The 15223-nt window shown below is 35.5% G+C and overlaps 1 protein-coding gene across 2 annotated transcripts; it reads right to left on the minus strand.

The window, feature by feature from the left end:
- Positions 1–3475: 3475 nt before the first annotated feature.
- On the minus strand, positions 3476–13074 carry LOC138705968 (uncharacterized). Of its 2 annotated transcripts, none has more exons than XM_069834794.1 (5): positions 12745–13074; positions 12352–12477; positions 10545–10796; positions 8133–8716; positions 3476–4219 (listed from the first exon to the last, which is right to left on the minus strand). In XM_069834794.1, the coding sequence occupies exons 3-5, from the start codon at positions 10785–10787 to the stop codon at positions 3835–3837; spliced, it is 1212 nt and encodes a 403-aa protein (XP_069690895.1). In that variant the 5' UTR covers positions 10788–10796; positions 12352–12477; positions 12745–13074; the 3' UTR covers positions 3476–3834. The 2 variants fall into 2 exon arrangements, with proteins under 2 accessions (XP_069690895.1, XP_069690894.1); XM_069834793.1 differs by having other exon boundaries at positions 12352–12521.
- Positions 13075–15223: the final 2149 nt, after the last annotated feature.

The following is a 15223-nucleotide window of genomic DNA, read 5'->3' on the forward strand; positions in this document are numbered from 1 at the left end:
GGCGCCCCATAGGAAACAAAACAGAAGGCGCCAAGACCAGCAACAACCAGTTCTGAAGAAGGCCCATAACAGGCCGAAACATGTTAACCAGGTACGATAGAATTTAACACGAGAAAGACATATAATACATATTCGAAGTGAATATATATGTTACATATCATAAATAAGTGTTGTAATAATATATATATAATTTGCAGCTATTGAATGACAAGAGCTAACTTAAAAAAATGTTGGTCATATAGAGGTCTTCACTCCATAAATATTTTCCCACTAAGTTTTCCGTTGAAGGCGCAGTTCTGCAGATAACAAGTAGGCCCTAGTTTTCATTGAACATTTGAAAGAGGAAAAAGATTCGAAGACGATTTTAATTAAATCGAAAACTTGTGACATTTTAAAACGGATAATCCCTTATACGGCACAATAGAAGTATTATATTTGAAATAAGGAATTTTCTGTTGAATTAACTCGTTAATAATGAGTAAGATGCAATGTATGCTGGAACATTTCTAATAATTTAAAAGCAGCTATACACAGAGAGGTATTCAGTTGGCGAACACTTTATTGTATTCCTCTGAAAATCTGAATGACTTCATAATAAATTTCAAGATTTTATATATTTATATCCTCCTTCTTGATGCTCCATATTACACACGAATTACAGTTCATACTCAGTGCTTTCTTGTAACAGTTTCTTTTTTTAATAACGCTGTCCTTCCACAGTATTCTAAAAATGTTTTATCATTAGATAACAATGAAGAAATAAACATTAAATTATCATGTTGTGCACAAAAATCAACTGAAATGGTTTGGACTTGTCCAAGTATTGCCACTTCTTTAACCCACGAATAACAAAAAATGAAGGAAAGACCGCAAAAAAGCTTATTAGAGATATAACGGATTCCGGAGACAATAGATTATACTGATAGGAAAATTTCGACGGATAAGTGTATATGAAGAATCAAGGCATCTGGCATTTTACAAGACATCTCGAATAATGTTCATTTGGTGAACTAGTTACAATCAGGTTTGATTAATTTATCATATTTTTGGGGAGGAAATGTGTTGGGACTCGATCAACTCACATAGACGTACTAAAAAGCATTTGAATCCGAAGATAGGAAATGGGAGGAAAGACAACTCCAGACGTTGATGACCAACTATTTTTTACATGAAGATATATTTAATCTTATCTGAAATATATGGAATTTTTAATATGAAATCTCGAAAATTCTGAAATAACTGTCCATTTATGGTGCAATTAACAATTAAAATTAATACATTATTGGTTTTTGGATGGACCAAGACATGTGAAGCCGGAATAAACCAATCTTGGTTTATATAGAGCTATTATCATCATACGTCCCAGAAAAGAATGGCCGGCCAATCGGCTGCACACTGCGTGGTTTCCGCCGAGCGCATAACCATTTCTCCTGCGCTTCTCCAATACATAACAGTACTAACAATAATTGTTCAATAATTTGGACTTACCATGCTCACAGTCGCTGCTGAAAATGGCTCCCGTTTGCCGCCGTACACAACAGACATCTTCTGATAAACGAATGAACAACACTCTGAAGTTCCACATCATTGAAAGTTTGGATTTCTTCTCCTATATAATCTTTTAGTTCATCTATAGAATGAGGATTTTTCTATAAACCTTTTCTTTAGTGTTCCCCATTTAATAAAAGTCACAGGGTGTTGTATCTGGGCTTTGTGGAGGCCACAAATTATTACTGATTAGTCTCGTAACGAAAATACTCCCAATTCCCTCATTGACATGGCAGCTGTATGAGCAGTGGCGGAATCTTGTTGGAAATAAACTGACAATCGTTCCGCATAAGAACACTACGTTTTCTGCTTGATTTTCGATTCTTCACCGAGCCTGTTTCTTTAAATCGTTTAGCGAGTGGTCTAATTGTTTTGGCAGAACGCGTAAGTCTGTTTGGAAACTTTATTCGAAATTTTTTCCTCTTGTTTTCGTACACGACCTTCTGCCTTTTACGTACGTATTGTACATATACCCACGTTACACACGTTCACACAGTGAGAATTTGTTGCTAGGCATTACCTTAATACAAAATAATCACTAAACTTTATACACTAACATTGTACACTTGAAGAATCGAGAGTTTCATTATACGACTTCTAATTATCTTAAAGATTTTGAGAACCACGAGAAAATGTTCAGAAAAGAATTAACCAAATTTCTACATACTCATACCTTCTACACAATTGATGAATTGTTTATGCTTGTGAATTGAATTATTCAACTCAACTAAAATATGTTTTTATATTGACTTAATCTGTTTACTATGCATTGTATATTTTTGTCTAGCATTGAATGGTAGTCTGTATAGCTCAATTGATGAATTGTATATGCTGTAAATTGTATAGTAGTCTGTATAGCTCAACTGATGAATTGTTTATGATTATAAATTGAATTAATCTACTTGATATTAATTGCAAAAATTTGAATAGCTTAATGAAAGTATGCTACTTTGTATTGTATATATTTCTATAGTTTTGGCCGATGAATTGTATATGCTTTAAATTGAATAGTAATCTATATAGCTCTATTGATAAATTGTTTGTGTTTGTAATTCGAAGTAGTTTGCATGATATGTATTATCAATTTCTGTATATCACAACTGGTGGAATTGTTTATGCCTTAAATTTAATTAACTTGTTTTGTATTATACATATAGCTCAACTGATGAATGATCGTTTGCGTTTGTAAATTTAATAATCTGATTGGCTATGTATTGTATACTTTTAGTAGAGCCATCGATGTAGCTCAGTCGGCAGACTCGCTGGGCTGCTGATCCGGAGCTGCGTTCGGGCTTGGATTGGATTCCACCTTTGGTCTTCGGTTTCTTCCGAGGTTTTCCACAGCCGTGGGACTGAAGCCGGATGGCCTATGGCGAGTCCTTGGCATCAACCTCTTTGATTTGATTACCTGGTTGGGGTTTTTCCGAGGTTTCCCCCAACCAAAAGGCAAATGCAGGGTAATATTTTGGCGAATCCTCGGACCTCACCTCATCTCACTACATCTCGCCAAAATGTAAAAAATTGCAGAAAATTGTAGAAAATTACTAAATTGTAAAACTATAAAAATTTGTAAAAATTGTAAAATTTTGACTTGTTCCACATCTTAAAGGTTAGCGCGCGGCGGAAACCACGCAGGGTGAGGCTGGCTGGCCGGCCGGCCGCTCTTTTCCGGGACATATGATAATAATAGCTCTGTGCAATGAAGCTTATGATGATAATGATAAAGTATTGAGTTCTGACATGTTACACTAGAATTTCCCAAATCTTCAGAATAAGGAATAAAACATCAATAAAAATTGATTGTAAAGAAACTAATATAGTATTGTAAAAGAAAGATAGTTACTATGGTACGGTATTATGATGGTTATGGAAGAAAATACTACGAAGAAGAAAGGAGGGGTCAGAAGACCAACTACGATGGTAAGATTTACATCAACTTGAAAATCGAAGTTTAAAAGAAAATGATTGTATGGAAAGTCTTTTACACGTAAAATATATTGGAATAACATGTATTATAATCCATAGTACATCAGGTAACATTTACATACTATAAAATGTGCTCAGAAAACATATCGAATTATAGTTTTCACAGCCAAACTTATTGATTATATATAATACACCTAATTTTCTATGATAACAGATTAGGGTTTGCTTTATTTGTAGTACTTCATCACATCATCTAATAATAAGTTAGATTATTCTTAAGAACAGTAGATAAATTATAAGAAATGGAGGAAACAACAAATTACTAAATATAAATGAGTAATATATTAAAATGTCAAATTCTTAAAGCCAACCTTTTCTCTCAAATATAGGCAGTAATTTTCTCAGAACTTGCTTGTACTGATCACTGAAATAAACAGATTCTCCATCTTTCACCAGTTTCTCCATATCAGGAACTTTATTTCGATCGGAAAGCATAATGGGCAGCACAGTGAGAGCCATAGCTACTGTGTATCTTCCCTTCTTTTCCATCTGCTTGTGGAGTTGTTCTAGGGTTGGATGAAGCTGTTCATATCCAAGCAAGGCAAAGGTCTTCCCAAGAGTTTTGTGATATTCCCGTACAAGAATGTCGTGTTTGTCTAGCAGATCAAGCTCTGTACTTGTGTTCAGAAAATACTGCAAGTCCTGTGCTGCGTTGCTGAAGTAGGACAACTGAAAGTCTACAAATCTGAAATAACAATTTTAGAAATTAGGCTCTGCGTTTATATCATGTCACATCAACTTGTGTTTTCAGACAAGGCTTTGTTTCATTTCCATGGACATGTAAATATCCGAAACAACAGTTGTTGGAAATCCAAAAAAAAACTTAACTTTCTTTATGAAGAGCTTCCTAGCTTCCTCATGAAGTGACAATAGGAGGATAGTGCTAATATGATCCTTTTTTAACAAAATATTAATGTCGAGATATAAGTAGAAATTATTATCCTTCACTTTTGGGAGAGTTAATAGAGCGTAAGCATCTTTTACCTTTATAACAGAATTCTACGACAACACTTACAGCCGACTATTTCAATGAACAAACTTCATAGAATATTTTAGGATAGAATTATCAGTAAGAATGTGTGAACCTCGCGATCCCCGATCTAAGCCTCTGTACTTTTTATCTCTGGAGAACTGTAAAATAAAAGGTGTAAGCACAAAAATAATTAATTCACATATCCTGGAAGAACTAAAAGGTAGCATCCTAGAAAACATGGCCTATATCTATCTCTCAAGAAGAACTGCTGCGAGTTATGTATCACTTCTTAAACAAGTGTTGGCAGATATTTGGACGATGAATGCAGACAGTGTCAGCATCTCCTTTTTTAATTTGGGGGAGTAAGAGGTGTTTATATTTAGTAATGATTAATAGATTGTGGTATGTCCAAAAATTGAAATTGTGTAGCGTATCACCGATAACATGCTCTCTGTCTAACCGAAGCTTACGAGTAACTAGGACGAGAGAGAGGCACGTTGCCACGTTGCGGTTTCTCTATAAATAGTGATCCAGGTGTAAACTAGTTTTGCTATTCCTTCGCCTGAAATCCTGCTAATATATTTATAATACTTCTTGTGTTAGATAATATTTATGAAAATATCTGCACCTCTAGCTCTAATTTAATCACATTGCAGGTACATATTTTTTTTCTAATATCAAATCCGTTATTTTGAAACGTTTGATTATTGACATTAAAACAAAATTTAATTAGGAGAGAGAAATGGTGGAAATTATTGTAACTTTAGTAGCATTAGCAGTAGCAGCAGCAGTAGTAGTAGTAGTAGTAGTAGTAGTAGTAGTAGTAGTAGTAGTAGTAGCAGAAATAGTAGTACAAGCAGCAATAGTAGTACAAGCAGCAGTAGCAGTAATAGTAGCGAAGCAGTGGTGGTAGTAGTAATAGCAGTAACAGTAGGAGCAGTAGCAGTAGTAGCAGTTACAACTGTAGTAGTGATGGTAGTGGTAGTAGCAGCAGTAGTAGCAGAATCGATAGCAGTCGCAGCATCAGTAACAGTATTAGCAGTAGTAGGAGTAGTAGCAAAAATATTAGTAATATCGAAATTCAATTCGGACGATAAATGTTCCAGGAATCACAGTTTTCTTTCCGTGTCGAAGGATGTCATGCTTAGCATTTTATATCCCATTAAATTCTATTGTTCTAGACAGGATTTACAAGGCGAACTTGAGATCCAATGGTTAGCATGGAATTCTCTAGGCTGTCGAGGACGAACTAATGGTTTTATGAAACTTAATTTATGTTCACTTTGTAGCTTTGCTTTTTAAGATCTTATGTAACCTATTTCAGAGAGATTAAAACGTGTAACTTCATTTTCCAAATCTTCAGCCTTCGTGCAAGAAACGTGACAACGAAAGCAGCTCAAAGACAACTTTTTTAAGTGACTCAACCTTGAGTAATGAACTTCAGTTTCGTTTGTTACAACGTAAAACACATAATGATGGAGCATGCGTGCTTTACACAAATTATATAATGCCAACAAGCATTGTGGCTATCACATTCGTACTACAGTGGATAAAGCTGTTATATCCATTGGGACATAGGCCTACAAAGAAACACAGCGAATTTTGCATAATGTTACATACACTAAATCAATTATTCTCTCTCCAGCTAATGTATTCAACCAGAAAAGTTGGATTAAGATATTTATACAATTATAGAATATTAACTAGGACTATAATTTGAATTCGTACACATCATGTGAATTACACTGTGAAATGGAGTTGTTTAGTAACTGATATCATGGCTGCGTTTTTATAGATCTGTTGTAAATGTCCTGTCTTATTATTACAATACAGCTAACATAGATTTTTAACTGTTAATAAGATTTTGGAATAATTCTCTTGTTCCAATAAAGCAGCTCTCAAAGGGCGAACTCTTACCTCTGGTTTCGCATTCACATGTTAAACCCCCAAATAACAAGAAGAATCAACATCTCTCCCAATGTCATATACAAAGGTTGCTCACTAAGTAAATTTCCCTGTTTTGCTAAGGGGTTTATGTATTACTTATGCATAAATTACAGTTACAACGTTGAACTGCAAACTGATTACTAGTTTTGTACATAGTCTCCTAGGAGATTTACACATTTGTCTCATTGCGACATAAACTTGAAGATTCCGTTCCTGTAGAAACTCGAACTTTGATGTTTCAACCAATCCAGGAGAGCATCCTGTACAGTTGTATCATCCAAAAATCACCTTTCTCCAACACATTTCTTCAGTGGCCCAAAGAAATGAAAATCAGATGGAGCTAAATCCGAGCTGTAAGGAGGATGATCCACAATGTTCCAGTGAAAGAACCGCGAAAGTTCCTGTGTTCGCTGTGCAATGTCAGTTTTGACTATGGATAGAAAACCAGGACTCTTTTGTTGTAATGCTGCACAGTACCTGTCAGTTGTGAATGTTTCAGTCCCCATGGACTCAAGGTGAAGGAGAATTGGATTGTGTACATTAGAGGTGGGATAAACTGTTCTTTTTAAGAAACAGTTTCGACTGTAACTGTTTCTTGAACGAAGTTGTTCCAAAATAACAGTTTCATAACAATATGTTGACAACATCAGTGCCAACTGTTCCAACTGTTTCAACTCCTCATCTGCTTCAGGAACATGTTTCAAAGCCCTTGAATCGTCTTTAAATCAGCTGTTCAAAGATTATGACGACGAAAGTCATTTTTCGTAGGTTAATGTTAAAGAGTACAGTAAATAACTGCAATTCAAAATGAATCGATTTTAGTAAAAATAACGCATATAGCCCTACAAAAGTTTAATAACGATAAGACAATAACCGATAATATTTTCACGGTGTAAGCCTATTAATAATTAGCACTATGTTTGGGCACTATGTACATATTCTCCATCAATGGACGGCTAATAATAATAATAATAATAATAATAATAATAATAATAATAATAATAATAACAACAATAATAATTACTATTAATATCACATTTATTGGGGAATTTGATTCTTAAAATTGAATTGCGCTGTCCTACATAGGCTACTGTTACACAAAGGTAGTGTGGAACATCGAATTTGTATCTTCTTTCGATTGGAGGTCGATGATAGCTTTACACGTGCTCTTTGCAGCCAGCAAAGAACATGAATGCTGTTTAGAAATTGAACTGTTTATCCCTTGGAACCATGTAGGACGTTGAAGTGATCACTGGAGTAGTATAAAACTCTTGGAATAATTGGAATAGATTATTTCACGAAACTGTTTCGATACGAAACAATTTCAACTGTGGAACAGTTTCAAAAAAATTGTTCCAGTTTTTTTTACCCATCTCTGGTATATATCTTACACACAGGAAAAAAAAAGTTCTTCTAATATGAAAGGAACTAATTATTACCGAGGGAACCTTACATAATGATCAACTATCGTAAATTATTTATCAATTTACATTGTTCGATTAGCAGACTGACAATGCATTTGATGTATTCTGTATTTTCTTTGATACCTTGCAATTCCTATCTGTAAATAGTTGTTCAATGAGATATTTCACTACTTATCTTACAAATAATTAACCCATGTTGAATCTTACACTACTTTTAACACTTGAATATAAATGATTGATTAACAATAGACTACCTTAAGTCCACCACGTCTCCTGTGTCTTCAGAGTACCGGAACATTATGTTGTTCACCCAAAGGTCTCCGTGGAGAAATACGTTGAAATCATTTCCATCTACTGCAGCGTCCTTAATTAAAAAGTCCACAATTCCATCGGAAAATGCATGAAGTTTCCCTGAATAAATATTCTTATATTTAGGCCACTTGTCTACTTCTGCCGCCAAGTTTTTCGCACCCACTTCGAAAAACTGTGTAAGTGCCTTTCGACGTTTCTCATCAAACAGACTCTCATACTTCTGGAACAATTCGGGATTTTTTTGATGAAGAATTGCTGATACCGCGTGACATCTCGCTAGCTTCCTCATAACCAAAAGACAATGCTGCAAATCTAATCCACGTGTTCTTTCCGCAGTTCTGAATCCCTTTTCTTTCAAATCCTCCAGTACTAAAGCGAATGGGAAATTTGTGTGAATGTAGAAACATTTAGCTGCGAAAGGTTGGAACTCTGCCGATGATGTCTGCTCCAGGAGTTGATGGATGGCAGGCATAATTATTTCCAATGCCTCACTTTCTCGTTGAAAAGTTTTAGCCTCGGACATAACCTGCAAATTTAAAATAGAAATTACAGTCATGCAAGTAACATTTAGGCCTAAATAGTTTACAATAAATAATGTGGTAAATTATTATCAGATACTATTATGTATATTATTGTCAAATGCTAATGCTTCTAGTTACAAATCCAAGTTATCTGATTCGATTCCCAAGGAGAAAGCAGGCATTTATGAGACTCATAAGGGGTTGAGAGTACATATTTTGTTTCATTTTTCTCATTTGTTTTCTTAAACTATAGTGATTTATTAAGCAGATCACTAGACAAAGTGTCGATTCTTGTCAAAGGCTAATCTAAGTTTATGGAAACTATTTCGTTTATATGACGTCATTATATTTTCGACCAATGAAGTGTAATAAAGTTTCGAATTCCAACCAAACACAGTCATACATCGCGATAATTTCTGCAACTAAATTTACCACTATCAATTTATCGCATGGTCATTCTTTTGTTTAGCGTGAGTCACCAACTGTTTCCCCGTAAATCGATGAACATGAATACATTGTACGATGAAAGAGTAATGGAACGGAGAAAAATTCTCTCCGGCGCCGGGATTTGAACCCGGGTTTTCAGCTCTACGTGCTGATGCTTTATCCACTAAGCCACACCGGATACCACCCCGGCGTCGGACAGAATTGTCTCTGATTAAGTTCCAACTCTTGGGTTCCCTCTTGTGGCCGCCCTCTGCACTATGTCATAGATGTCTATGAACGTAGGACCGAAGTCCACACATGTGCTGAGGTGCACTCGTTATGAGTGACTAGTGCTGAGGTGCACTCATAACGAGTGCACCTCAGCACATGTGTGGACTTCGGTCCTACGTTCATAGACATCTATGACGTAGTGCAGAGGGCGGCCACAAGAGGGAACCCAAGAGTTGGAACTTAATCAGAGACAATTCTGTCCGACGCCGGGGTGGTATCCAGTGTGGCTTAGTGGATAAAGCACCAGCACGTAGAGCTGAAAACCCGGGTTCAAATCCCGGCGCCGGAGAGAATTTTTCTCCGTTCCATTACTCTTTCATCGTATGATGACGCAGAATATCTGCATGGAAATATCATATGTACTTCGGTACATTAAAATAATATATATGAATACATTGTAGGCCTACTAAATAAAGTAGGAAATCTAACTTTCACGTCTACATCTTCATCTTCTTATTCCATGTCCATTGTATCTAAAGAAAATGGCACTCCTTCATAACAGTTGTTCATTTAATTAATGTATTAATCAGGTTATTATTTTGTAATTATATTATAAAATGTTTGAATTAAATTATGATTTCACCAGATAATGAAAATGTATTTCTGTTACAATAACAAGAGAAAAGCGCAGTACATGTAATTAAAATTGTTAAACTTATAATCAATATGCATCTATGTATGACTTGAGGCTTTCCCGGCGTTTGATGTAGAATAACTCTTCTCGGGTTCTCAGGCAGGTGAGTTGGAGATTTGCTTCCAAGCTTTCGACGGCTAGCTCTGCCATCTTCTTCATCCCTTCATCGAAAGCTTGGAAGCAAATCTCCAACTCACCTGGTTGAGAACCCGAGAAGAGTTATTCTACAATATGCATCTATTTCAAGTTCACAATGTCTGAATAGTTTAAGTATTTATAAATATACAATTGTTAACATTTTGTGAGCGAATTTTAGGGATATATTATTTACATTTTTATTTTATTCACGAAATAGTCCTAACAAAAGGTCTCGAGGTCTGAGATTACTATAGATAATTTAGAGACCCAAATACCAAAAAATGGGCAGTTCAATGAATTAATAGTTTTTGTTTATATGGACATACATAAGATGGATTACTAACCTTAGATATTTCTTCTTCTTCTAATTCTGACTTGATAACTAGTGAGGTCTTATGTGATTGACTTCCGCGGGTGAAGAATATGGTGACTCTGTACATATTACTACCATAATTTTCTCCATCAACAGTGGCACGGGTGACCTCATATGAGGTTATAGTGATACTGTGGTTCTCATATCCTGACCGGAGAGCAGTCTCCAAGAAGGATTTGTTGATCCACTTCGGTGTGTAAATTGTTTCACTCATCGTTCGCACCTGTAAATAAGATTCAAGGAAAGATCAAATTTAAAACCACTTTAAGATCGTATTTTTATCCGTAGATTCGGGTTTTGTTTAAAAGGGTCCTCTTTATAGTCCCACATATATAGGTTAATCAATATGTTGTGTTTTATTTCGTAGGTTCAATTCCTTTGTAATACTTACCTCACAGCCCAGATATTTAAAATCCTTGGCTTGTTCAATATTATTCTTAATTGTTACTTCGGTTTTTTTTAATTTGTTTCCCTGGAAAGCCTAAATGTTTTATTTTTCTGGTGAAATTGTGAAATTATATTTTGAAACTGTCTTTTTTAGTTCACGAATTTCATTAAGTATACTTACTTACTTACTGGCTTTTAAGGAATCGGAGGTTCATTGCCGCCCTCACATAAGCCCGCCATTGGTCCCTATCCTGAGCAAGATTAATCCATTCTCTATCATCATATTCCACCTCCCTCAAATCCATTGTAATATTATCATCTCATCTACGTCTCGGCCTTCCTAAAGGTCTTTTTCCCTCCGGCCTCCCAACTAAAACTCTATATGCATTTCTGGATTCGCCCATACGTGCTACATGCCCTGCCCATCTCAAACGTCTCGATTTAATATTCCTAATTATGTCAGGTGAAGAATACAATGCGTGCAGTTCTGTGTTGTGTAACTTTCTCCATTCTCCTGTAACGTCATCCCTCTTAGCCCCAAATATTTTCCTAAGCACCTTATTCTCAAACATCCTTAATCTCTGTTCCTCTCTTAAAGTGAGAGTCCAAGTTTCACAACCATACAGAACAACCGGTAATATAACTGTTTTATAAATTCTAACTTTAAGATTTTTCGACAGCAGATTGGATGATAAAAGTTTCTCAACCGAATAATGACAGGCATTTCCCATATTTATTCTGCGTTTAATTTCCTCCCGAATATAATTTATATTTGTTACTGTTGCTCCAAGATATCTGAACTTCTCCACCTCTTCAAAAGATAAAGTTACAATTTTTATATTTCCATTTCGTACAATATTCTCGTCACGAGACATAATCATATACTTATTTGAAGGATTCATAACAAGCTGTTTTTTACGGTGATGGGTTGTTAGCCCTTCTCCCAACCCCCAAGCTGGAGGATGGATTTGATTAAGTATTAAATATAAAAATATATGATGCTACCACATCCATTGACACTAAGGCCTGGACCGATAGATGTTTCCTTAGATGCATATCAAAGCCGCCGCGTGGTTATACAGAGCAGGTTAGACTGAGACACCCGGTATAATTCTTTACTTTGTTGCAAACTCATTCTTACATTCCAAAACCAAAAGAAAGTTGGATGAAGTCCAACTATTTTAATTTATCAGTAGGTTCCGTACATAAACAGTACAGGAAAGTTTTAAATGTTATGAACTGCTAAACTTATATAAGCACCCGTGTGATAGAGCACAGTCCGGGAACTGAAGGTCGAATACTGTTTTGTTCTATTTTCAACGCTTTATTTAGAAAAAACATTTCCCCAAGACCTTAGTTCTTATGTACTGTAAATGAATTAAGCTACTCACCTGAGCAATTCGTTAACCTTGAGCCAGTGCCAGCAGGATCGACAACATTGAACAGCTGATATCAGTTACTTGCTTAAACTTAGTCTGTTATGCTTTCTGCAGCGTCGGCTGTCTTCATGTTTAACACTTAAAATCAAAATGGTAGAGGTTATCGGATTAAAGGCTATTACCTACGATACAAATAAGACACTTTATTATATTAAGAATAAAGTGTGAAAAAGAATAAAACCTCATTAAACTTCAGCGACTCCATAAATTATTAAGCTCATGTACCATCTGTAAGAGTTCGGTAACTTACAGTACAAGAATTATACTCTATACAAATATATGTGTATTTTATGTTTTCACGCATGCACTTAATACAAATAAGTAAATAACATACAAATTACTTACCTCTAGACGGAGCAAAATATAAACGTTCCGGCGAGTCTGAATTCTCTCACTCTACTGACGTTGTAGAGCCATATAAAGTTGTTAGAAGAGTTAAGTGTTTCGTAACAAGCAAGTTACAAGCGTTATGTCAACATCTAATAATAATTTGAATTGTAAATTTAATCTAACCTTCATTAAACGTAACACATTTTGAGACAAGACAAACAAGAAGGCTTAAGATTAACGATGAAGTAGGCAAAGGCACTGCTTATGAGCTTCAGAATTAATTCTTTGGTCGGCGAGAAAAGGCACATAAGTCGACAAAATTAATTTTTGAGGAGAGACTTTTTTTTTTAATTTACTCCTAACTAAATGTAAGTATAGTAATGAAATTCATGTATGTTGGTGAAAGTAAGACCCTTTTCCATTTGACGTATAAGAAATTTTATTATTTAAAAACTTAGAAGAAATACTTGACTTATGTGATTAGGTACAACAGTAAAATAGACTTTTTTTGACTTGTGTGCCTTTTCCCACCGGCCAAAGAATTTATCTCATAACTAAAGCTGAGACATGTAGGACTGCAAGACAATATCAAGTTAACTGTATTGCGATGTTTGTCGAAGGTAAATAGTATGAAGGGGTGGGGGAGGGTTGCGTACAGGCATGCGACTCAGGCAACAGAACACATTTACGTTGTGTAGTGAACAGACCTCCAGGGTTGTATTGTCTATCTTACGTAGCGTGTAATATTTATAATGGCAGAACCATCAAGTATATAGATAGTAAACAGGTTGATGGAGGAATTAGACACATAACATTTCGCAGTAAGTGGGGTAAATATTCTATGAAATTTATGTAGCACAGAAATTAAAGGTAAAAGACGTAAATTCGTAACACAACATTGTAACACGAAAAACATAAAGCACTGATGACAGTTTCAACTGAGGAAGAAGGACAAGAATCGCATGTAAGTTAGAATTCAATGTGTACCACACAAAGATTTTTTTTACGATTTATGTAAAATGATGGTATGTGTCAACATACCAATAAATAACGTTGAAAATACACACTTTAGAAGCTTTATGCGGAAATACGTGAAAATGAAACTCCCTAGTCAATCAACTTTACAGAAATACTATACAACGAAATGCTATTATAATGCTTTAGCCTATCTCGCATACGACTAAGTATAGGCTTAAAATTTGTATTTCATCAATGAAATCACACACGCTGCTGGACAATTTGTTCCAAACGTCGTTACGGACATTCTTCCACCACACAAACCCAATAAAACGTTTTTATTAACCTCTGAAATTCTTGAGAAAGTGGATCATTTAAATATAATCAAAGTTTTGAAACGCCTATTACCCTCTTATGGCCAGACGAAATAAAAAATGATAATGTATAGTTATTTTCAACACGGATGTTAGCCTATATGTTAAAAGTTGGTAAGGAACTTCAACTACTTTAGCCGAAAGTTATTCTAGCCCATGGACTACATCAAATAGTCGAAGAAGTTCGCTCCTGCTGCAGTGATGTGAGCAGTTTCATATCGAATGTCAAAGAAATATGTTTAAGGCACCAGGACCGGTTACTAAATTCAGTGAAATACCTCCTGGAGCCCCTCTACAGCTGCAACCCATTGTAATGAGATGGTGGACATGGCTGGATGCTGCAGTCTATTTTGCTACACATTATAAAAGGTTTCAAGACGTAATCAAAACGTAGGTAGTGTTGACTGCAACAGACTCGAAAATCCAGTAATGATGACATGATCTGAGCTCCAGTTTATTTGACATGTGAGTATACACCTTATTCTCTGTTGTTTACTCTATAGGACAGCGTACAAAGTCTGTACACTGACCTCCCCCGCTCTCTGTACTTGCTAATTTGCTATGCTATAGTTTGGGTGTACGTAACTTAACGACAAACGTCCTAGATGTCTCAGCTTTACTTATAACAAACTGTTGTCTGTTGAGAATAACGTAACTTCCTAAGATATTCCGAATGTAATAACGATTATGTCTATGTTTAACAACGATATATTATCTTGGGTGCTATTGATGATTGTTATTTAACCCTGCAGTGCTTCGTAATGAGACTTTAGACACAGCCCTTCGTATTTAATTTTTGAATAATTTTTTTTAAGTTTTGTAAGACTTCATTACGTGTGAGTGAATTTTTATATTGACCAGTAATGTTCTAAGAAACGATGAGGATTTGAAACTCGTAATAACAAATCATCTAATGAGGATTCTCCAATTACATTTTTTGCTCCGAATAGGTAGAATTCGCAACTAAAAGTAGAACTCAAAATGCACTATATTAACAGAATTACGAAAGACAACAGGCAAAGAGAGCACAATCTGAGGAAACTAAAAATGCCCCATTAGCCCCACGCGGCCGAGCGAAACAGATCCAGCAGAAAACGATGAAAACCGACCGATGCGATGCGGTAGCGCAAGACTGATGCAGCGCCATCCGTGCATTTCGAACT

The sequence above is a fragment of the Periplaneta americana genome, chromosome 9 (genome assembly GCF_040183065.1).
Source record: "Periplaneta americana isolate PAMFEO1 chromosome 9, P.americana_PAMFEO1_priV1, whole genome shotgun sequence".
Taxonomy (NCBI): Eukaryota; Metazoa; Arthropoda; class Insecta; order Blattodea; family Blattidae; genus Periplaneta; species Periplaneta americana.